Source organism: Bos indicus, chromosome 9, assembly GCF_029378745.1.
Source record: "Bos indicus isolate NIAB-ARS_2022 breed Sahiwal x Tharparkar chromosome 9, NIAB-ARS_B.indTharparkar_mat_pri_1.0, whole genome shotgun sequence".
NCBI lineage: Eukaryota > Metazoa > Chordata > Mammalia > Artiodactyla > Bovidae > Bos > Bos indicus.
Window position 1 is genome coordinate 15,968,309 of NC_091768.1, and position 25,086 is coordinate 15,993,394.

A 25,086-nucleotide genomic window follows, 5' to 3' on the forward strand; every position below is an offset into this window, starting at 1 on the left:
AAGACATCAGATGATGACGGGCTGGGAAGGACTTTGAGTGAGGTCTGTCCTCCCATTTTATACATCCCCCTCCATGCAAGGGATCTCATTCTGCTCACACCAGGGCTGTTGTATGCCCTGTGGCACAGTTAAAAAAAAAAAAAAACATATTATGATCCCACTTGTAAATGTTTTGAATGACGAGAACTTAAAGATGCAAAAAAATTCTTGCCCCAAATCCTGAACCCACATCAGACTGTTGAGATGCCTGCTTGACAGCAAACCCTACGAACATGATGGAATTCTGCTTCAGTGTGGCACTATTTTATTTCATGTCTTCTATTTAAAATTTCAATTTTTTAAATTTTGCATCGTAATACATTACTATGGTTCAGACATCTGAAAGATGTAAAAGTACGGTCAGACATCAGAATGATAAAAAGGTACTTGCCTCCCCACCCCTGTCCACCCAATTCTCTTACCCCTTGGGTACCACTCTATTAGTTTCCCCGGTCTCCCCAGGGTCAAACTGATTTGCTTAAACAATGATGGTATTTAGCACTGGATAGGAGAACAGTCAATCAGAGAACAAGGTAACTAACTGCTATTTTTTTGGGTCTGTCTTTGTGGAGGGATTTTCCTAAAAGGTTCTGTAGTGACATTGCCAAGGACAGAGGACAAGCTCTTTGCAGGAAGCCATGTTTCTGACTCCAGAGGGAGGAAGGAGCAGCTCCTCTGTTATGCCTTAAAAATCACCTAGAGTCATGTTCTAATTAGACAAGTCCTTTATCTGAAATGTATTTAGATTTCAGGATTTGGTAGAGTTAAACAACTGGGGCATAAGGGACCTTAAAATCCTCATGACATCGCTTTTAAAAGAGGATAAAGAGATAGTAAATTTAAAAATTGAGAAGAGTCCAATTTTCTTACCTAAATCCTGACACATGGATCTCTTTGAATCCTGGAAGTTTCTTAAATATCTTTTGCATCTGCAGAGAGAAAAACATTTATGAAACCCTCTCTGGTTCTACTGGGTCAGATCTTACCTAACTGAAAAAGCCTAAACACTTTTGATGAGTTAATGGAAAAAAAATGAAAATTGAAGTAACGATTGAGGCCAAACTCTTTGTTCTCAGTTATTTCTGAGACCCAGAGGAAAGGGCTTTGCTATTCATTGAAAAGCTAATAATAGGGGGGTAGTTCTGAGCTGCTTTACTGGTTACCTTATATAAAATATGAAATAATTTAAGGTAGTATTATTTGGAAGAAGGCTACAGTACTTTTAGTTATACGCACTGGGTGGTGGTTTAGTCTCTAAATTGGGTTCAACTCTTCCAACCCCATAGCCCGCCAGGCTTCTCTGTCCATAGGATTCTCCAGGTGAGAATATTGGAGTGGGTTGCTATTTCCTCCTCCAGGGGATTTTTCCCATCCAGAAATCGAACCCAGGTCTCCTGCATTGCATGCAGACTCGTTACTGACTGAGTTATGAGGGAATCCCACACACTGAGTAATGATCATATTTTCTGAGCAGCTTCCCTCAGCTGGTAAAGAACCTGCCTGCAATGCAGGAGACCTGGGTTTGATCTCTGGGTTGGGAAAATCCCCTGGAGAAGGGAATGGCTAGCCACTCCAGTATTCTGGCCTGGAGAACTCCATGGACTGTATAGTCCACGGGTCGCAAAAGAGTTGGGATGACTGAATTACTTTCACTTTCACTTGGTCTTCTCTGGCGGCTCAAATGGTAAAGAATCTACCTGCAACATGGGAGAAGGAAATGGCAACCCACTCCAATATTCTTGCCTGGAGAGTTCCATGGACAGAGGAGCCTGGTAGGCTACAGTCCATGCGGTTGCAAAGAGTCAGACACGACTGAGCAACTAACGCGCACATTATTGTTGGTGTTGTTCAGTCGCCAAGTTATGTCTGACCCTCTGTGACCCCATGAACTGCATCAGGCCAGGCCTCCCTGTCTGTCACCATCTCCCAGGGTTTGCCCCAACTCAATTCCGTTGTATCATATGATTTGGAAGATTCTGTGATGCTTAAAGGATTGTTAAAGTCAGACTTGCTGCTGTACCTAAATAAAATAGTAGAAGCATATAGTAGATTAGTGAATATAGCATAAAAGACAAAGACAGCTAGAGACAGAAAACTAGAGATTACCAGTGGGGAGAAGAAAGGAGGAGGGGCAAGATAGGAGGATGGGGTTAAGTATAAAATATTGTCTATAACATAAGTTACAAGGATACACTGTACAATGCAGGGAATATAGCCAATGTTTTATAATAATGATAAATGGAATGGCACCTTTAAAAATTGTGGATCACTATACTGTCCACCTGTAACAAATAATAGTGTATAGCAACTATACTTCAATTGAAAGAATAAAAAAGAATGAGTAGAAAAATGGTAACAGCAGCTTCTAATCTTATTAGATTCGCTCTTAGATTTACACGGACTTTACATTTTCTTCATTTGACCTTGTTAATGAGGCATATGATCAGAATGTTTTACAATTGCAGTACTCAGTGACTCCCTGACCCACGGCAGCCTTCTGTCTCTGGGTTCCCCCAGGAGGGATGCTGCTGCTGCTAAGTGGCTTCAGTCGTGTCTGACCCTGTGCGACCCCATAGATGGCAGTCTATCAGGCTCCCCCGTCCCTGGGATTCTCCAGGCAAGAACACGGGAGTGGGCTGCCATTTCCTTCTCCAATGCATGAAAGTGAAAAGTGAAAGTGAAGTCGATCAGTCATGTCTGACTCTTAGTGACCCTATGCACTGCAGCCTACAAGGCTTCTCCGTCCCTGCGATTTTCCAGGCAAGAGTACTGGAGTGGGTTGCCATGAGATGGTCCTCGCCAAACTCAGCAGCATTCTCCATCCCTTCTCCACTGAGTCCCTGCTTTTCTTGGGTTCTTTTTCCACTCCTCTGGCCACTTTCTCAGTCGCCTTTGCTCCATCCTATTAATATTTCTGGCTTCACCCGCTCCTTTAACTGCTAGTGTTCTGCAGGTCCGCATCCTCAGCCTCGTGTTGCACTCATGTTCCCATTTAGGCAGAAAGTTCGCCCTGGGCTCTGTGCTAGGCTCCTGGGACGCATCACCATGGAGCTGCCCTGGGCAGCTCACTAGTGGGAAAGCAGGGAGGCAACAGAGACCACAAGGAAGTGATAACAGTTTGTAGCGAGGCATGGGAGGGAGAGGAGGGCCAAAGCAGGGCTGGAGAGGTGAGTGGGACCTGCCCTGTCTGCCATCCTCCGTGCCCACTCCCCTCTACCTCTCATGGGGGATCTGGTTTGCTCCCACGGCTTCTATGATCACCTAAGAAACATCTTCGAGTCCTTCACCTGCAGATCCCAACTTTGCCACTAACTAAATATGTCCGAACCAGAGTCAGTCTCATCCTTCCCCATCTGCCTGCCTCCCCCAGGCGCCCTGTATCAGTCAGGGTTACGGATACTCATCAGCTTCCATCCAGAGGGCCCAGCAGTTCCTGCACACCTTCCCTCTGCATTCCTCCCGTCCAGTCACCAACACATGCTCATCCAAATCCCCCATGCCTTTCGATGCCACCAAGTTTTCCTTATTCCCATGGCAGGCACACCCTGCCTGTCTGCTGAAATGGCTTTTCTGGATGATGTGTAGGGGAAAGGAAGGGTTTTGGGGGTGTGTTGGGGTGGGGAGAAGGAAGACATCTCCTTAACTACACTTCTTCTTTTTTTTTAACCAAGCTTATTGTTTCATATCTGTGGCTCTTCGATAAAAATCCTGTCGATACTGTATAAATAGATAACTGAGGAGAACCCACTGTATAGCGCAGGGAACTCAGTGTAGTGCTCTGTGGTGACCTAAATGGGAAAAAAAGCCCCCAAAAGAGGGGGTATATGCATATGGATAGCTGAGTCACTTTGCTGTACAGTAGAAACTAACACATTATAAAAGAGCTATAGTCCAAGAAAAAATAAAATCATCCTGGCTGAGGTTGAAAGAAAAAAGGAAAAAGGAAAAAAAAAAGAGAAAGGAAAAAGACAAAAAGGAGTCCCATTCTTTAGAATGGCATTTAAGACCCCCCACAATTATTTACCCTGTCCACCCCCCAGTGTCTTTCCATTGCTCTTCCTGCCATCCTTATTCCCTTGGCAAATATCCTGTCCTCAAGTCACACTAAACTAACCCCTGTGTCTCCCTAAATACAACTGGTCCTTTTTCCCAACTTCTGTGACTGTTCTTCCCTTTGGCCTAAGAGGCAACTTCTACCTTCTGTTCATTGGCTGTCTTCCCCACCCCCCATCATTCAAAGGCAGCTCAAACATCTTCTCTATTGAAAAGCATTTGTAACTCCCCAAAGTCAGGCTCCATTATATCTTCTCTCTACTGTTCTAGAACTTATTGCCATATATCCCACAAGATAGTCCATGAGGGGAATGCTGCCTCCCTCACTGAAACTGTGCTTCTTGGACTTCGGGCTTAGGTCAAATTTATTCTACTTTATCTCTCTCCCTCCCTCCCAGTCTTATAGTAGAGACTTAGAGTAGGGACTCAGCAAATTTTGCTTAATCGAGTTGAGTGCATCTTTTCATTCTCTAAATTCATCCTTATGCCTGCCTTGTCACGGTATCTAAAATTACTGCTGATGCTATGCTATCTACACCAAGGACTAGAGCAGTCATGCACAGATAACCCCAAGTCACTTACACTGGGCTATGGAGTGCATCGTGGATTTTCTTTTTTCCAGCAGACTGATTTACCATCTAAATTATATTTTATTGTACCAGTGTTATAAATAGTCTCTCCCCACCCCCCACTCCAAGTGTGTGACAACTGCAGTGATGAAGGTAGCTCAGCTTTTGGGTGAGGAGGAGATAGCTGTGTACACCTGAGTTTAAACCTTGGTTCTGCTACTTTCTAGCTGCAAGCCCTTGAGTTTATTGCTTAATCTCTCTGGACCTCTGTCTTCTTAGCCGGCATAAGATAACAATTCATATAGCGTAAGGTTGCTGTGTGTGTGTGCTAAATCACTTCAGTTGTGTCCAACTCTTGCAACTCCATGGACCTTAGCCCTCCAGGCTCCTCTCTCCATGGGATTCTCCAGCCAAGAATACTGGAGTGGGTTGCCATGCCCTCCTCCAGGGGATCTTCCGACCCCAGGGATCAAGCCTGAGTCTCATTCATCTACCTGCTTTGGCAGGCGGCTTCTTTACTACTAGCGCCACCTGGGAAGAGAGTTGGTGATGCTATATTATTTATTTACTTAATCTCTGCCTCTCCTACTGGATTCCTAGCACCTTAAAAGCCCAATTTCCTGTTATTTCTTCAGTGTCCACATAGCACAGAGTCTGGGGAGGGCAGGGCAAGCCTTCAGTCAGTTGTTTTAGACAGACTTATGCAAGGAGATCCAACCAGTCCATTCTGAAGGAGATCAGCCCTGGGATGTCTTTGGAAGGAATGATGCTAAAGCTGAAACTCCAGTACTTTGGCCACCTCATGCGAAGAGTTGACTCATTGGAAAAGACTGATGCTGGGAGGGATTGGGGGCAGGAGGAGAAGGGGATGGCAGAGGATGAGACGGCTGGATGGCATCACTGACGTGATGGACATGAGTTTAAGTGAACTCCGGGAGTTGGTGATGGACAGGGAGGCCTGGCGTGCTGCGATTCATGGAGTCGCAAAGAGTCGGACAGGACTGAGCGACTGAACTGAACTGAACTGATGGGGGGAGGATGGAGCAGGAAATGGCAACTCACTCCAGTATTCTTGCCTGGAGAATCCCCTGGACAGAGGAGCCTGGCAGACTACAGTCCATGGGGTCGCAAGAGTCGGACACGACTTGGTGAATAAACCACCACCATGGGGGGAGGAAGGACAGGATGACAGTCCCCATAGAGCCGAGGGCAGGAGGCCTGGGGAATAAGTTTCTATGCCTCCACTCATGTGCCTCACCATGAGCTTGATAGAGGCGAGCAAGGAGGGCTCGTCTTTATTTGGGGGCAGGTGGGAAAGCTCAGTGACAAAAGCCCTACAACAAATGGCTTTGGGGCCACAAAGCAATTGTCATGCCAGTCCAGTGACAGCCTGGTGGCTCAGATGGTAAAGAATCTGGCTGCAACTCAGGAGACTCGGGTTCGATCCCTGGGTTAGGAAGATCCCCTGGAGAAGGGAATGGCAACCCACTCCAGTATGCTTGCCTGGGAAGTCCCATGGACAGAGGAGCCTGGTGGGTTACAGTCCAGGGAAGGTTCAAGTGTGAGCTACAGAATCTGTAGCTAAAGACTCGGACCCTGACTCATCCTTCTTTCTGGTTCGGGATACCAGGGACGCTGTTACGCATCTGAAAACGATGTATCACACACAGAATCATTTCTGGAGAAGCCCTGGCTGCAACGTGGGCAGCAGTGAGCCTTGTGGGGAGAGCAGCCCTGCAGCCCTGGCTCTGGGGGACTGGATTGATTGCTCGTGTCCCTGTCCTCTTTGTGAACCTGCCTGTAATGGATTAAGAATCAACGTTGCTTAGGAGGGTGCAGAAGGCATCCAGGGAGGCGATGACAAAGGCCTTCAGTTAATTCTGCTAAATTATCTTCTGGGGACCTTCTGATCATGGAGCGCTAACCACTAAATTGCTAATTAAGTGCCCAGTTAACCTTATTAATAATATGAAATGCACAGGGGCCTTCCTGATTCTGCTGGGATGTATGTTAACGGGGCTGTAAAAAGGCAGCTGTGTGGAGTTCTCCCGAATGTTTGCACGAGAGAAAGCACGCAGACAACAACTAAGCGATCCTTCTGACATTTGTATTAAACTGGTCATTAAGTTTATTGTGGAAATTAAATTACTGCAGAGGACTGGCCATTAATTCCTGATTAGGCCTGGATGGCTGCGCTAATGTGAGTGCTGGGCTGTGGTGAGGCTGGCTGGTTCTCTCAGGGTAGCTGCTGGGAGGTCAAACTGCTGGGGTGCCTGGAAGGGGAACAGAAGGCTGAGCAGAAGCAGTCCCCTGACCGTGGAAGTGGAACCAGAGGACTGGTGCGATGGTCTTTGGGACAAGACTCAGTAATACATACTCTTCTTTGGCGGACAAATTTTTCAGAGGCTAGAAGAGGCATGTGCATTTGCTGATGATGCAAAATCCTTTCCCACACTTAGTTATTTGGGAAAAATAGAGAGTATAGCATAGTGGTTAAGAGCAGGAGTTCTGGAGTCAGGCTGTCTGGGTCTGAAACTTGACTCTGTCAGTTGGGTGAATTAATTAATCCTCCTGCACCTCAGTATCTTCACTTGTCAAAAAGAGAAATGATTTTACTTTAAGTATAGAATCATGTGAGAAATGAAATGCGTTTATATATATATATAAAACACTAAGAACAGTGCTACTATTTTGATACAGAGCATTTTAGACTTGGAAAGGGACTTCAAGGTCATCTTTAGTTTCTAAATGAGGGATCCAAGGTCAGGGAAGTGATCCCCAAATTCTCATGACTACCTTGTGGGCAGAAACAAAGATTAAAACTAAGATTTGAAAAAACTATAATTTATCTGCATTATTCTACATCAGGTGGTTTTAGGTGCTTAGAGAATTAACAACAGGTCGATGAAGACAGTCTATGGCCAATTATCCAATTTAAAAATATTCTGACTCTCCTGAGGATTTGCTGAAAAGAATATTTCAAAGAGCAAATGGAAAAGTTCACAGACTATTCTTTAATTCATGCTATCTACTAATCCATGCCTCAGTACTTCTCTGGTCCATAAATACACTGATGCTTTCTCTTTGAAGTCTGTAGAAAGGATTCTTTACCATTTTGTTGACTGAATGCTGATGCAGGAAGAGATTGGAGGCTAAGAATGTATTTCATTATTTATCTCCTCACCAGCTGAGAGGAGGGGAGCATTGAATTCTCCAAGTACGAGAAGTGGGTACCGGTGGTTCCCTGACTATGTTGAGTAAGATGCTTGTACACCCAGGTGGTTCAGAAATGTAATTCATGGTTACCTAATCTCACAGGTGCTTCTATTTTCAGTTGCATTTCTGCAATTACTGAGTAGTTAACTGCCTGCAAAGCTCTGTATTTGGAGGCAAGTGGCAGAGATGAAAGAAGCAGTTCCTGACCTCAAGGGGAAGCTTATGCTCTGGTTCTGGTGAGGGCGTCTGAGAAGCAGAGAGGAGTGGAGACCACAAAAGCCACAGATGTGTAAGTAGACAATCTCAAGACAGGGTGATCAGTGCTGTGACGACAGGGAGCCCTGGGTGTTAGCCCAGAGAAGAGGCATTGAGCCCGGGATGGGTAAGGAGAACACTTCATGATGAAGTCTGTACAATGCGACTCAGGGAAGGGCATTCTAGAGAGAGGACGCAGTGCGTGTAAAGACTAATGGTGATAAAAGATTTGCAAGCAGTTTCATTTCTGTGGAGTCTAAAGGGGGATGTGAGGAACTGGTGTTAAGAGGAGGCTGGAAAGGAAGGCAGGAGGCTTATCATAGCACATAGATGCCAAGTTTAGCACTGACGTTTGAAGAGCTTTTAATTTAGTCAGAAACAGGCAGCTATGATGATGGTCAGAGATAGAAGAGACATCTTGGGAGAGCATCTTGATGGGGACCGTATCACTTCTTCCACTTATCACCCTGGAAAATGCCTTTTAAAAATAACAAGTGTTGGAGAGGATGTCGAGAAAAGGGAACCTTTGTGCCCTGTTGGTGGGAGTGTAAATGGTGCAGCCACTATGGAAGCAGTATGGAGATTCATCAAAAAATTAAAAAATTGAACTACCATATGATCTAGCAATTCCACTTCATTCCAGTTCTGGGGTTTATCTGAAGAAAATTAAGACACTAATTTGAAAAGATATATGCACCTTCATATTCACTGTAGTATTATTTACGATAACCAAGATATGGAGATAACCTGAGTGCCACCAATGTATGAATGAATAAAGAAGATGGAATATATCACACACAATGGAATATTATTCAGCTATGAAAAGAATGAAATCTTGCTATTTCCAACAACATGGATGGATCTTGAAGGCATTATGCTAAGTGAGATCAATTAGAGAAAGACAAATACTGAGTGAACCCACGCATATGTGGAACCTAAACAAAAACCCAAACCAGGGTCATAGATACAAAAAACAGACTGGTGACTGTCAGAGGCAGAGCTGGGTGGAGGGGAGCAGAAATGGGTGAAAGCGGTCAAAAAGCAAAATAAATAAATAAGAGTAAAAAGAATGCTTGATCGCCAGAAGAAGAGTAGAAGGGATTTATGGGCTCCCAGATCTAAGTCATACCTTGGGCTCTGGTTGCGTGGGGTGGATTTGCTCACCTGAAGCTGAGACTTGGCTGCGACCTCCTGGTAATACGGGGACTGGGAGTTATCCAGCTCTGACTTGAACTTCTGGTTTGCCAGAGAGATACTTAGCTCTACTTTCTGCTCCAGTGCATCCTCAGCAGCATCCGTGAATTCTATTTTTCTTTCCTGTGTTAGAGTTAGAAAAAAGAGAAGTGATTCTATTACTGTAAAGCATAAGCAAATGGTTACATCATATAATATGTATGCATTGCTATTGTCTCAAGAAGAGGGTTATGAAGCATTAAGTGCTTTTAGAGTAAGTCCTATTAACTAGAATTGGCCTCTGAATTTCACTGAGAGACAAAGTATCAGAGCTGTAATGAGTTAATTACGTAGAGTCTTCAAGAACATTGTCATTTTATGACAGTATGCTCTTGTGGAAGCATTTACAAACATACACACACACACTTGTTTACTTTTTACTTTTTATATCCTTTGGTTCATTTAAAATAATATCTCCTCTATCATCTAGGGTGGAAATCTTCGCCTTCTCTGAACCTTTGTACTGGTGAATAACATCTGAATCGCTCATTTGGTACCTTTGATATACTTATATAGAGGTTTTGTTTAATGGTAATCTTGTCATCCCACAAATAATCCCCTTGAATCCAGTGTGATTCTCACACTTCACTGAGTCCCCCACAGCAAAAAACGTGAGACCATTTCTGTATAAAACTCTTGGGAAATATATATGACGGGGCAGGTCACGTCCTCAGTAACCTGTCTTGGCTTATTGATTTCATCTTCAGTCACAGTACTTATTTTTTGTCCTTATGTGCACTATAAATTCCTTGAAGGCAGGGACTAAGTCTTGCTCATCTTAATATCTTTATGTACAGCCCAATGTTTGCTGAATGAAAGAATTAGATGTAGGTGGGAAAAAGGATGTTAAGAGGAGGATGTGATGAATGTGGAATAAAAACTTCGGAGCATATTTACTGCAGAAGGAGGGACCTATATCAGACTCTGAAGGAGATGAAACACTGTTAATATGAGAAAAGAGAAGGCAAACTGGAGTTTTCAGAAATTTTGTAGTGAATATGCTTAATCTCATTAATTTTTTCCAATGGCAGATTTCACTGTTGGTAAACCAGTATTTCTGAGAAAAACAAAGCATTGAAATTTGTTGTTCATGGCAATAGTTCCATCAGGTCTACAGTCGTCCAGCCTAAAACCCAGAAAGAATGGTCTGCAGGGTTCTTATCTCTGTTTCCATGTGGAACTGATGAGACTGAACTTCCTGTCCTTACCTCCTGACTTTGACCTGTGCTTTGGAGGGAGGGTCAGAGGAAAAGGAAAGGGCCCGAGAAGCCTCACAGACTGCAGAGAATGGTAGACCTATCACAGTGGCAGCATAAGGATAAAATCCAGGTTCTGATTTGGGGCCCTTTCCTTACATTACTTATGTCATCCTGCTTATTTAACTTATATGCAGAGTGAAAGTGAAAGTTGCTCAGTCATGTCCGACTCTTTGTGACCCCGTGAACTATACTGGGGTGGGTAGCCTTTCCCTTTTCCAGGGGACTGTCCCAACCCAGGGATTGAACCGGGGTTTCCTGCATTGCAGGCAGATTCTTTACCAGCTGAGCTATTGGGAAAGCCCATATGCAGAGTACATCATGCAAAATGCCAGGCTGGATGAAGCTCAAGAAGGAATCAAGATTGCTGGGAGAAATATCAATAACCTTAGATATGCGGATAATACCACTCTAATGGCAGAAAGTGAAGAGAAACTAAAGAACCTCTTGATGAAGATGAAAGAGGAGAGTGAAAAAGTTGGCTTAAAACTTAACTTTCAAAAACTAAAGATCATAGCATCCAGTCCCATCACTTCATGGCAAACAGATGGAGAAGAAAATGGAAACGCTGAGAGACTTTATTTTCTTGGGCTCCAGAATCACTACAGCTTCCCTGGTGGCTCAGACGGTAAAGCGTCTGCCTGGAATCCGAGAGACCTGGGTTCGATTCCTGGGTTGGGAAGATCCCCTGGAGAAGGAAAGGGCAATCCACGCCAGCACTCTTGCCTGAAAAATCTCATGGATGGAGGAGCCTGATAGGCTACAGTCCATGGGGTTGCAAAGAGTTGGACACGACTAAGTGATTTCACTTCACTTCACTTCAAAATCACTGCAGATGGTGACTGCAGCCATGAAATTAAAAGACACTTCCTCCTTGGAGGAAAGCTATGACCAACCTATAGAGCGTATTAAAAAGTAGAGACATCACTTTTCCAACAAAATTCCATATAGTCAAAGCTATGGTTTTTCCAGTAGTCATGTATGGATGTGAGAGTTGGACCATAAAGAAGGCTGATTGCTGAAGAATTGATGCTTTTAAACTGTGGTGTTGGAGAAACCTCTTGAGAGGCCCTTGGACTGCAGGGAGATCCAACTGGTCAATCCTAAAGGAAATCAGTCCTGAATATTCATTGGAAGGACTGATACTGAAGCTGAAGCTCCAATATTTTGGCCACCTGATGTGAAGAACTGACTCATTGGAAAAGACCGTGATCCTGGGAAAGATTGAAGATAGGAGGAGAAGGAGGTGGCAGATGGCGAGATGGTTGGTTGGCATCACTGACTCAATGGACATGAGTTTGAGCAAACTGTAGGAGATAGTGAGGGACAGAGAAGCCTGAGGACCATGAAGGGTTGGACACAAGTGAGTGACAGAACAACAACCACCTTACGTTACTGAGGCTTCCCAGACGGCCCAGGGGTAAAGAATCTGCCTGAAAATGCTGGAGACTCCAGAGATGCATGTTTGCTCCTTGGGTTGGGAAGATCCCCCCAGAGTAGGAAATGGTGACCCACTCCAGTATTCTTGTCTGGAAAATTCCATGTACAGAAGAGCCTGGTGGGCTACAGTCCATGGGGTCACCAGGAGTTGGACTCGGCTGAGTTGGACAAAGGGCACAAGAGCCTTATATTACTGCCTTCTTCTGGGTCTGCTGCCTGCCCGGCGCTTCCACAACTCCACCACTGGAACAAAGGGAGCGAGATTTGCCTGCTTCTGCACTGTCTGGGCCCAAAGCCTTTTGGAGGGGTTGAAAATATCCTCCTTTGATTGTTGTTGTTTAGTTGCTCAGTCACATTTAACTCATTGTGATCCCGTGGACTGTAGTCCACCAGGCTTCTCTGTCCAGGGGATTCTCCAGGCAAGAATACTAGAGTGGGTTGCCATGCCCTCCTCCTCCTTTGGATTAGGAGATGCACACTGCTATGTATCAAATAAATAAGTAACAAGGATTTATCATATAGCACAGGGAATATAGCCATTATTTTGTAGTACCTTTAAATGGAGTGTATAAAAATATTGAACCACTGTATTGTAAACCTGAAACTAACACAACAATGCAAATCGACTGTGCATGCGTGCTCAGTCACCTCTGTCGTGTCTGACACTTTGCAACCCCATGGACCATAGCCTGCCAGGCTCCTCTGTCCGTGGGACTCTCCAGGCAAGAATACTGGAGTGGGTTGCCATGCTCTCCTCCAGGGGATCTTCTTGACCCAGGGGTTGAACCTGTGTCTCCTGCATCTCCTGCATTGCAGGTGAATTCTTTAACCACGGAGCCACTTGAGAAGCCCAAATCAGGTAGTCAATTAAAAAGTCCCCCTTTAGTGATAACCAACATTCAATTCCCTAACAATCTTCTCATCCTGAATGCCTTTTCACTCAAACAGGGTGGTGGCCAGAGTTGCTTTTTGCCAGAAAACACTGTTTTAATTTTTCCCCATCTTGACATGCAGGATTTCAGTCATTTGGATATTTTTCTGGACTATTTGAGCTGGACATGACTGAGAAAAAAGCCTCTGTCCTTGCTGTCAGGGTGGGATCACACTTTGGTGGGGAAAGGACTTTGTTGATGAGTTGAGAGACGCATTCATTCATTCATCCATCATTTATTCACTCTAACGCTAAGTGAAAGTCCTGTTAGTCAAGGTCATGTTTAAAGGGCTGTCTGCATATAATGTTGGCCCATTCTAGTAAGCTTTAATAATTAGAAAGGGGTAGCACTAATGACAGCGAATGGCCAGCCCATCCCTGTTTTACTAATAAAACCAAACAGACATGTGAAGAGCTAGATTGAGTCTGAGAACGTCTTACTCTTGTAGGCACTCTGGTGTCCGGGAGGGTGTAGTTGAGGATTTCGTTGAGCAGTGTGTCGTCGGTAGGGAGAGGCAAGGGCCCGGGTGAGACACTGGCAACGTCTGTGGAAATTTTAAAAAGAACAACGTTGAGACTGGAGGAGTTTAAAGTAGAACAAGGTCACGATGTCACATGCTTTTCCTGTCACTCTGGAAATTACAGATATCAGAACTCATTTTCTTTCAGGATCACATATATGTGTTCTTGGGCAAAATATAACTCACACTCTTGATCCCACTTAAATTCCTCATTATCCTTTCCAAGACCCAAGCTTGGTGCTTCCCTAGACGTGTTAGTTAAGTGGTTTTTGCCAAATGAGGTCTGGTTAATTTTTCTTTTTGTGACTATATTAAGGTCACAAAGATATCTTATCTTGAATTTGTTTGTTGGAAAATATTGGTAATGATTGCCTCCAAGTGGTAGGATAATGGGTGATTTGGTTTTCCATTTATTTTTTCCTATATTTTCTAAGATTCATGCTATGAGTTTAAATTATAAAGTTAGAAATATAGTCAGTTTTGAAGCAGTGCATTATAAACTGTGTCAACTTCAATTAAGGATTGCTTTTCAAATAACAGGCTTTCATGATGATGTGAATTAAGGTTCAGAAGCAGATGAAATGAGGACATCCAAGCTTACCTGTTGAAGACACAGGGGTTTGACCAAGCTCTCCTAAGGTCTCCTTTGTGACTACTTCATCTTTTCTATTAGCACAATAGAAAATAAAAAACAGGTGGTGAAAAGGAGCTTGATGACAACAGAAGAAACACATTTAACACATTTTCTTGTATTTAGACCTAAAAATTAGAGAGAAAGTATACTTTAAAACTAGGTTTACCTATTCTTTTAATCACAAAAGTAATCTTGTAATACATTTTCATTGAAGAAAAATTCAAACAACTTCCAAAAAAATTATTTTTGACTCCAGGGTTTTTCCTGAGCACCTTGGCTTTTTGTAGTCCTGGGGAGCATTTTCATGGTAGACAAATGTTTGGGGGGCTTGAAACTTTATAGTTCCACTATGCTGCAACTGTGTCCTTGACATCAAAGACAATTGGTCACATGAACTATGACTGAAACAGTTTTTCTAAAATCTCAGACCCTCAAACCTGCAAACTCAGAGAGTCATTAAGTTTATCTGATAAAGTAACTCTTGTGGTTACGATAATGAGAGAGGGATAGATTTTTGGATAATGCAGGTGTATTAAATCCCTATTCTGGACATAATCATTGCCCACCATGGTGACCTGCTGGGGACTTGTGGGTAGGCTTGAGGTGCCAGGGACTGTGAGTGTGGATGATATCCAAGGGCAAACCCAAGGTCATGGTTATAGGGCTGTCTGCATATAATGTTGGCCCATTCTAGCAAGCTTTATTTAGAAAGGGGTAGCAGTAGTGATATCTATTGAAGCGTACTGAATGATTTCTTACTGTAAGCTATCAGGTCTCAAAGGATGGTGTCTGAGTTTGTGCAACATAGCCATGATGGACTGTTTGATCCAAACAGTAGCTCATGCTGACGGCAGACCAGAAGTCACAGCGAGGTCCTCTGTTGTAGGGTCATGGAGAGGTGGAACTCTCCAGGGGGCTTGAAAGGAGAGCAGGATTTGGATGTGTGGAGAGGAGAAGGCAGGTTCTCCAGACAGAGAGGAAGACCGCAGTCAGAGCCCAGGATGGGCAGGGTGTGGGCTGGACACGGTGGGGAAGTGTCATGGTGACTGTGGTGGGGTCACGGTTTGTGGAGACAAGGCTGGAAAGGTCAGGGGGTGAAAGCTTTGATTAATTAGTTTGGTCTCTCCCTCAGGGGAGGTCCTAACAGGGAACAGATAGCTCACTCAGAGTGTAATAAAGGCCTTGCTAAGTCATGGGACAAGTGTGAGAGCAACCACAGGGTGAGTGCAGAACCCATGGCTGGTAACAGCGAGGGGCTGAAAGCTCCCTTCATCCAGGAGGGTTGAGGAGATGGAGCGGTGATGTCAACCAGAGACCCGGAGGCTCCGTGGGAAGAGAGGGCTGCCTGACAGGGGCTGGGCGGAGGCTGAAGGAGGCCAGCCGTCCGGAAGACTTTGCAGGCGGCGGGTGCAGGAGGTGATGCATTCGTTCACCTCACTCTGCTCTGCCCTCTGGTCTCCTGCCCCCCACTGGCTGGTCCTTCTCAGAAGTCAGAGGCCAGGGGAGGTGAGCGAGGCAATCATTCCCGCTCAACCCTTGGCACAGAGCAGGTGGAGATGGGTGGGGAGGGGAAAATCCTAAGAGCCAGAGGAAGATGCGGGAATATTTTCAAAAGCCTTTGAACAAAGTTCAGTGCAAAAAAGGGCCTATCTCAGACATATAAATCCAGCGGAAGTTATGCAAGGTAAGCAGGGGAAGAGGTTAGAGGCAGGAAAACCTGTTAGGGAGACCAGATTTGACTTTTTTCACCATGTAAATTAAAAAGGTCCTGGACCAGGTGGTGGCAAAGGGAGCAGAAATGAAGGAACAAATGTGAAAAGCATTGTCAGTAATCCCTATAGCCCAATTTGTGTCTCTCTCTGCAGCATTATTATCTTCAGATTTAGATTTCTAAATGTTATATAATGTGTGTGATTTGTGAGTTTAGAGTTTGGCAACAGCATGTCTCTTCTTTAATCATTTTATCGAATGTACTTTTCCTTTGCTTTTTTTTTTTTTCATTTCGATTTTCTTATTTGATATTCAGTTCTTGTTGAAGGCATAGCTCAGTGCTTCAGTAATTTAGTTTGAGAAATACTAACACTTTATAGAATACCAAATGAGAGTTCAAAATTCAGGTTGCTCTCTGATTGCATTAAATATGTTTCCGATGTAACTAATATTTTTCAACAGTTCTAAAAACAACTATTTTAATTGCTCTATGTCTTATAAGTAAAAAAAACCATATTAGGTAATTGTCACCTGGTATTGCATTCATTTTCATCTGCAAATGTAGTGCAAACATCTATCTCAGTCTATAAGGTCTATCCATTTTCCCTTTTATATACTCATTTATCTTCAGCAAAATACATGCACAAATTGTCTGTCAGAATCACCTACTCAGATCTCAGTAGCTGAAATAATATAAAGGCATAATAGCTCAGTCTCACTCCATCGTGTGATCCTTCAAAAGTCAAGAGCATGCTGCACTCTATTTTGGGTACTTACCTCTCAAGGAAGTTTCTCTGTTTCATTCTCTGCAGAAAGATAAAAAGTCATTTTACCAAGAGATAATGCCAACCGAAGAGCCAGAGTCTATTTTCATTCCTCTTTCTCTTTAACTTTACTTCAACCTGCCTGTGCAATGTTATTTTGCAGAAATGAATTTACCGTTGGCCTTCTCAGATCTTTCCAAGCATTTCTTCAACCAACCCATACCCTGGGGAAACTAATTCTAAAGGGGACAGGGCTGGAGGCCTGGGAGCTACTTTGGACTAACTTACATACCGTCTTTGAACTGACCTGCTGAAGAAGATCCAGGTGCTCCTGGGAGTTGCTGAAATTTTTCCCGATGTCAAAGAGGCAGAAGGTCTCCTGCTGGCAGACGCTGACCCAGTCCTGGTATTCCCCCGGCTCAGGGAGGCGATCCAGAAAGATCCGGTAGGCTTCCCACACCGCCTCCTGGCACACTGGAAGGCAGCATGCCTTAGAAGATGCCACATCCTTAGAAGATGCCCTTCTCCCAACCCAAACACAGTCCTAAACATGGAGGGCTCTGTCATGGCTGATGTTGACACACTAGCTTACAGCCCATAGAGATTAACGCATTCAACAAGTATATATGGAGCAGGGAGAAATATATACCTGGGAGAAATACTCCCAGGTGTATATATATCACCAGGGAGAAAAATAAAAGAAGGGAGATAGGAATGTGTATGTGTGGGTGACTGCTATTTATAATAAGGTGGTTGAAGAAGTTCTCATGATCAAGGTGACTTTTGAACAGCTTGGGAAGAGGCCCCAAGGCTGAAGAACAGGGAGTGCATTGAAAGACTAGCAAGCAGGTCAGCTGTGGCCAGAGCAAGGCTGAGAGTCACAGAGGTGGAACATAGAAGGCTGTGGTGAGAGGCACACAGAGGGTACAGGACTTGTAGCCCAGTCGTCTTCTGCTGGGCCTTGGGTACCTGGCTGGATCTGCAGATTTTCCAAGGGGTTAACAGTCACACATATATTTAAACACTCAGTGTCTAGATCTCAGCTTTCCTAGCACGCTTTCCTAAATTTCCCTAAGGACACGACTTTTCCTTCCTCATCTCCCCCTTGGCCAGCATCCTTGCCCGACTCCCCCATCCCTGATCTTTCTGTGGCATGGTGCCCCTGGGCTGCCACACAAAGGGTGTTTGAAATAATTGTGTTTGAGGTTAAGACAGGGAGGGAACTTGGTTGACGGATAGCACACAGTTTTTGCAAGTAGGGCAGTTTGTGATTCTTTGCGTTAGAAGTCCTAATGGAGTCAACAGCTGATACATCATTAAAAATAATGATCAGATCATGGTGTGATTGTTAGCCTAAAATGCCAGAGGAACTTAAAGAATAAGAATATCACTATAACAGAACTCCATCTGTTCCTGTCTACTTATTTATGTTTCACGTTTTCCTAGCAGTTAAGTGAAACTAAGGAAAAGAATAGAGATCAAATTGATGTTAAGTTCTGTCTAATGTTCGCAACGCATAATAGAAATAACAAATAATGGCACATGAATTAACAGAGGAAAGGAACAGCACCAAAGCAATCCCATCTCTCCAGGGCAGAGGTTAGGAGAGCTTAAGCTACAGGCTCTTCATTTAAATTGGCTCTTTCCAAAGCCTTGTTCCTAACTTTGTATTCATAAACATTAGTTACCCAAAACCGAACATCTGAGCTTACATGCATCTGTCAGTACAAAAAATAAAAACTTTTGTCAAATTTACATCTACTTACTTTAATCAATCCTATATTAAAAATAATTATAAATATAACTGAATCCAGAAGAGATTTCTGAAAATAAGTAAAATAAGTTATTTACTTAGGAAATAAGTTAAAATAATTAACTTCAATTTATGTATATTTTGTTACTGAGGAATATCTTCAAGCACCCCATAACAGACTTTCAAGTATGATATAAATCACATTAAGATAAGACTCTGCAGCGAGAAGTGGGATGGAAATGTGGGTGTGTGGAGAGAGAGGGACCATGTGACATTGCCTGCTGTTAGGAAGAGGTGTTCATGCATTTGTAAAGAGTGTTTGATGATAAGTATTGAGCCTGTGGTAGATTCCACCGTATATGGGAGAATGCTCTAACTCCTGTTTTATTTTCAATATCGATATTTACAGCTCACCAAACTTACACCGTATCCAATTATTTAAGCTTATAATGAAAACTTTAGAAGAAGAATGTAGTCAGTCAGTTCAGTTACTCAGTCATGTCTGACTCTTTGCAGCCCCATGGACTGCAGCACACCAGGCTTCCCTGTCCATCACCAGCTTCTGGAGTTTGCTCAAACTCATGTCCATGGAGTCAGTGATGCCATCAAACCACCTCATCCTTTGTTGTCCCCTTCTTCTCCTGTCTTCCATCTTCCCCAGGATCAGGGTCTTTTCCAATGAGTCAGTTCTTTGAATCAGATATTGATGTGAAAGTACCAAAGTATTGGAGCTTCAGCTTCAGCATCAATCTTTCCAATGAATATTTAGGACTGATCTCCTTTAGGATGGACTGGTTGGATCTCCGGATCTCCTTGCAGTCCAAGGGACTCTCGAGTCTTCTCCAACACCAGAGTTCAAAAGCATCAATTCTTCGGCGTTCAGCTCTCTTTATGGTCCAGCTCTCACATCCATACATGACCACTGGAAAAACCATAGCTTTGACTAGATGGACATTTGTTGGCAAAATAATGTCTCTGCTTTTTAATATTCTGTCTAGGTTGGTCATAGCTTTTCTTCCAAGGAGCAAACGTCTTTTAATTTCATGGCTGCAGTCACCTCTACAACTACATGCCATGAAGTGATGGCATGCAAGGGGGCACTGAATTTACAAATTATTTTAGGGGATTAAGTTAGATTTTTTAAAAAGTTAGATGATTTCGGTCATAAGCAATTGCAATATATTGATTTTGCCCTCTGGAGGGATGGGGAGCAAGTGGAGGCTTTGGAACAGAAGTTGACGTCATCTGACTTTCTAAAGAAACCCTCTGACTGCCAGGCAGAGAAAAAGGATTGTGAGTCGTGGGGAGGAATGAGGTATGAGAAACCTAGTTAGGAGACTTTTATTCCTATGATTTACCCTCCCACACTCCCCATCTGGTCCGCATCTGGGTTTCTCTTAGCTTTCTGTTTTGAGAAACAAAGAGAATTCCAGACCAACAGAAGTTCAGGTCATTTATCATCAGCAATGTGACCAGAAGCCATAGAGCTGGGGGTGGGTGCAGCTCCCACCACTTGGAATGAGCCATTTAAGTTGTCCACCTATGAAGTGTGTGTTCCCTGGAGTTCTTCCTACATCACCAAACAGCCTAGGTTGAGACATTCAGCAGGAAGGCTGAGGTCCTGTGGTCAGATCTCAAGTAACGGTGAGGAGACTGGGGACTCAAGGCTCTGATTTCTCCAAAATTCTTGTGACAATCCTTCACAACCAGTTCAGACAAGGATGGTGCAGAGTGGTATAACAAAGTGTTAGAAAATTCCAGATGCCTCCCAGCCCCTGAGATCTTTTGATACCTCGGCTTACAAGGTTTTTATTTGTTATGCCTTCAATAAGGATGGATGACTATCCCGGTGAGTCATGGGCTGGTGCCCCTGTTTTCCTGATCACAAAAGGATTCTTTCTCCTGGTTTGTGCTGAGCTTCCAGGAGGGCAAAAAAATGACATCAGAGGAGTCACCAAAAAAAATTTTTTTTTGTCCCTCAAATTAGTCTAAAGAAAAGACACTGGCTCCTAGATACATCCTAACATTTTGATCTCTAGAAACTACAATGCTTTAGGGAAATAATTCTTCAAGCAGCTTCAGCCATTTGTGCTTCAGGGAGAATGTTCTCTCAGAACATTGGTGAAAAGTTTTAATGGGGACAAGGGCTTTCTGTGTCCCCAAGGTGTAAGAAAGGGTGGCAGGCCAAAGAGCAGGATTATCTGGGCAAATTATTAAAATGCAGGTTATGAAGTAGGTCTGTTGTGGAGTCTGAGTACCAGCATCTCTAGGTGGTTTCCAGCTGATGATGATACCGCCTGTTTGTGGACAGCATTTTGAGCAGCAAGAACCAGGGTTCCCTCCATCTTAGCTTTCTCTGGGTCACACAGTAACATGAAACAAAGATCTAACTTCTATCTAACTTTTAATATTGGGGTTGGGAGAGAGAGTGAAGACAGAGGAAGGGAGAGAAGGGGGAAGACATGGGGAGAATGGCTTCTCAAAGGACTCACAGAGGATGTTGAAGGGATGCAGCCCCAGCAGTCATCTAGGTGGGCACACAGGGTCCTACCTGGGAAGCTACCAGAAATGACCTTGGCTCCTGTGTCTGTGCTTTCTGATGAGCATGCCTGTGATTCCATCAGGAAGCACAGAACATTTTCCCTTGTGTTGCTTTAGGACTGGGAAAAGAAATAGCTCAATATTCCATTTGATTTGAGGAGTGTGGATGCTGTCTCTCCTAAATTAGAAAGATAATTTTGTAAAAGCAGCTATGAGAACAATAAGTGGGTTACTCTGTCAGAGAAATGCCACTTTATAGCTGGGTCTTAGTTCTAGTTTCTTTGTGAACCAATTTGTTAGACTTAAAAACATTATGCTGATGAATAGTAAAATTTCATATCACCCAGGGGCAGCCATAAAGATAATGGGCTGTCATTGCTGTGGGGAGAAAACAGTGGCTTGTTTCATCCAGGGAAGCAAGAATGAAAGAGGCAAACCTAATCAAGGATAAAGAGCTATGAATAAAATTCAGAGCAAAGAATTCAGTTGCAGCAATGAATAGTCTAGTCTGCAAATTCCTGTGATGAACCCTGTTTGTGAATGTCATAAAAGATTAGAAGCTACATGAAAATAGTCAGCAATAGCTGTGTTCATGGTCAGTGCGATGCGTATATTATGCATTTATTTTTCTATCTATTAACAAATAACATGAAATTTACCAGTGTCATTAGCTGACCACTGTGTCGTCACATTCAAATGAATGCTTTACAAGCAGTACTGTCTTTTCTTTGCACTTCCAATGACTTCCTGCATCTATCAACAAGCATTTACTGAGAAACCGCTACACAGAGGTGCTGGGCTAAATATTATATTAATAAAGAATATTAATATAGTGCACTTGATTTTCTATCATTAGAGTCCTCCTTCTGACTCTGATCCAGTACCTGTCATTTCTCTGCAGGTGTGGCTTCTGTCAAAAAGCAAGTTCTCTCTTTACTTCCACATAAAATGAGGCATACAAGGAACACAAGGCTTGGTATTTTTGATACTGTTAGTTAATGATGCTTTCCAAGTCCATAAGAATGCCCCACATTAATTTCAATCCTTGCACATCTTATAGATGTAAATACTTAAGAATTTGGTGAGATGTTAGTGTGAAGACATACTGTTCAGTGGTCATAACGTGTAACACATCAAGGCTGGAATTGCACCAGCTTGCTCTGGTCAGTAAGTCTGGAGCCAGGTGACTGCGCTGTTTGGAATAGAAGCAAACGTCTATTATGATCAAGGCTGTAATCAGTAACCCTCCTCAGCATTCACAGGGAAGGTGAGCTGAGTTTAGAATTCAGCCAGCAAGACTCTTTGCATAATATGGGGCTACCTGGGGATGTAATTGTTAACAGTCCCTAAGTTGTGTCTGACTCTGTGACTCTGGGCACTTTAGACCGCCAGGCTCCTCAGTCCATGGGATGTCCCAGACAAGAATACTGGGGTGGGTTGCCATTTCCTTCTCCAGGGAATCTTCCTGACCTAGGGATCCAACTTGAGTCTCCTGCATTGGCAGGCAGATTCTTTACCACTGAGCCAGCAGGGAGGTCCTGGGGATGTAACAGAAGCTACCAAAGATTCTTTCTTCTGTTTAAATAAGCCATGGGAATTTTTTTCATCCGTTGTAAGTGAATGGCAAGGACAGCCGCTGACAGCTGTGGTGTGATTGAACTCCATCATGACTTCCGGGAACGCTGTAAGAGTCCTGTGATGATGGCTCGGGGTAAAACCTGTGCTGTAACTCTGCTGGAAGCCACGGTAATTGTGTTGTAAATCCCCTTAACACCTATGCATTTATCTTGGTAACCACTGCTAATTTGTGCCTCTAGGTTTCCCAGCGTCAGGCCTTTTTGCTGAATCAGCAAACTTACCAAGAAGGAAGGGAGGATCAGGATTGTAACGTGGTTTTTGAAAAGTGAGATCTTAAGTCATAAATCAATTTGCTTAGTTCCCTGATGTCGCAATCATTCTTGTGCTTCTTCATAGTAACAATATTCGAATTCAGTACTGGGCTTTGGCAGAAATAAAACAAAGAGGTGAAACCCATAGGCGAAGGCTTTCTGGTGGCTTTTTTTTTTTTTAATTTAAATTTATTTATTTTAATTAAAGGCTAATTACTTTACAATATTGTATTGGTTTTGCCATACATCAACATGAATCCGCCACAGGGTGGGTGGCTTGTTAAATGCCCTAATGGTTCTGTGTTGCAGAGGACATGGCTTTAAGACAGACAAACACAGATCTACCATAGTTTCAAAGGTTTATTATTCACAACTCTCAGTTCAGTTGGCTATTTTGTATAACTCTTGTGACTGAAGCAGAAACTGGAAGTCTGGGCTGAAGACAATCTAGGTATGGAAGAAAGAGAAGAGACAAAAAGAGGGGAAGTCTGAACAGGCTACATCTCTTTCCTTACCTCTCAATCTATAATAAGCTTGGAGACTGGCTAAAATCTGTTCCATGGATTCCTGTGGACACACTTTAACCCCAGTTGGGAAAAATGCTGATCTTTTGGTTCGATGCTTTGCCAAATCGAATATTCGTCTCATGGTTGACACTTTGTACGTTTTTGCGGTATTTTTGGTTGCTTCAGTTCTTGGGGCATTATCTATGTCTTTAATTTCAGAACCGTATATTTTAATGGAGAGATCTGTAAAAGAAAGATTGATTTCCTGGTAATAGTACTCAGCCATAAAAAAAAAAAAAAGAAATAGTGCTATTTGCACCAACATGGATGGACCTAGAAATTATCACACTAAGTGAAGTAAGTCAGACGGAGACAAACATCATATGATATTGCTTGTATGTGGAATCTAAAGAAAACGATACAGATGAATTTATTTACAAAACAGAAACATACTCACAGACATAGAAAACAAATTTATGGTTACCAAAGGGGAAAGGAGGGAGGAGGAATAAATAGGAAACCTGGGATTAACAGATACACACTACTACATATAAAATAGATAAACAACAAGGTCTCCTATATAACATGTGCTTAGTCACTCAGTCATGTCTGACTCTTCGCGACCCCATGGACTGTTGCCTGCCAGGCTCCTTTGTCCATGGGAATTCTCTAGGCAGGAACACCAGAGTGGGTTGTCATGCCCTCCTCCAGGGGATCTTCCCAACTCAGGGATCAAACTCAGGTCTCCTGCATTGTCGGTGGATTCTGTACCATCTGAGCCACCAGGGAAGCCCGCTATATAACATAGGGAGCTATATTTAATATCTTATAATAACCTATTGAAAAGCAGAGACATTACTTTGCCAACAAAGGTCTGTCTAGTCAAGGCTGTGGTTTTTCCAGTGGTCATGTATGGATGTGAGAGTTGGACTGTGAAGAAAGCTGAGTGCCATAGAATTGATGCTTTTGAACTGTGGTGTTGGAGAAGACCCTTGAGAGTCCCTTGGACTGCAAGGAGATCCAACCAGTCCATTCTGAAGGAGATCAGCCCTGGGATTTCTTTGGAAGGAATGACGCTAAAGCTGAAACTCCAGTACTTTGGCCACCTCATGCGAAGAGCTGACTCATTGGAAAAGACTCTGATGCTGGGAGGGATTGAAGGCAGGAGGAGAAGGGGACGACAGAGGATGAGATGGCTGGATGGCATCACTGACTCGATGGACGTGAGTCTGAGTGAACTCCGGGAGTTGGTGATGGACAGGGAGGCCTGGCGTGCTGCGATTCATGGGGTCGCAAAGAATCAGACACGACTGAGCGACTGAACTGAACTGAATAACCTATAATGGAAAAAATCTGAAAAAGAATATATATATGTGCATAACGGAATCACTTTGCTGTATACCTGAAGCACTGTAAATCAACTATATTTTGATTTAAAAAAAGATTGATTTCCTGGTGAACATATACATTTGTGTGTTATAGGTGAAGCATACGATAAATGATTAGAGAAAATGAAAAACTGGTCCTGTGGCTTATGGAAGTTTTATTTTAATGCAAATGTCAAATTCCAATGATAAAGCATTTTCAGAAATCAGGGAATAGCAGAATGAGCCGATCAAGTGTATTTTTAAAAAAAGTCTCGAATCATCTTGCCTTTAGGAACTGCCAAATATTGAAACGATTTCCCACACATCTCTCTAAAAATCACTCCCCACTTAGCACTCAAGCCTCCCGAGAGATGCCTCTTTTGATAGACATTATAATTCAAGTAGGGAA

At 43.3% G+C, this 25,086-nt stretch overlaps 1 protein-coding gene across 1 annotated transcript in view; it reads right to left on the bottom strand.

Annotated features, from left to right (window-relative positions):
• Window positions 1-25,086, bottom strand: part of IMPG1 (interphotoreceptor matrix proteoglycan 1) — a 155,345-nt gene that overhangs the window by 97,531 nt on the left and 32,728 nt on the right. Inside the window, 9 exon segments of the mRNA XM_019967056.2 lie at window positions 910-968; window positions 9,297-9,449; window positions 10,816-10,834; window positions 13,427-13,488; window positions 13,490-13,537; window positions 14,128-14,179; window positions 16,635-16,663; window positions 16,929-17,095; window positions 23,320-23,553. Of these exon segments, the coding sequence (XP_019822615.2) occupies window positions 910-968; window positions 9,297-9,449; window positions 10,816-10,834; window positions 13,427-13,488; window positions 13,490-13,537; window positions 14,128-14,179; window positions 16,635-16,663; window positions 16,929-17,095; window positions 23,320-23,553 (823 nt within the window).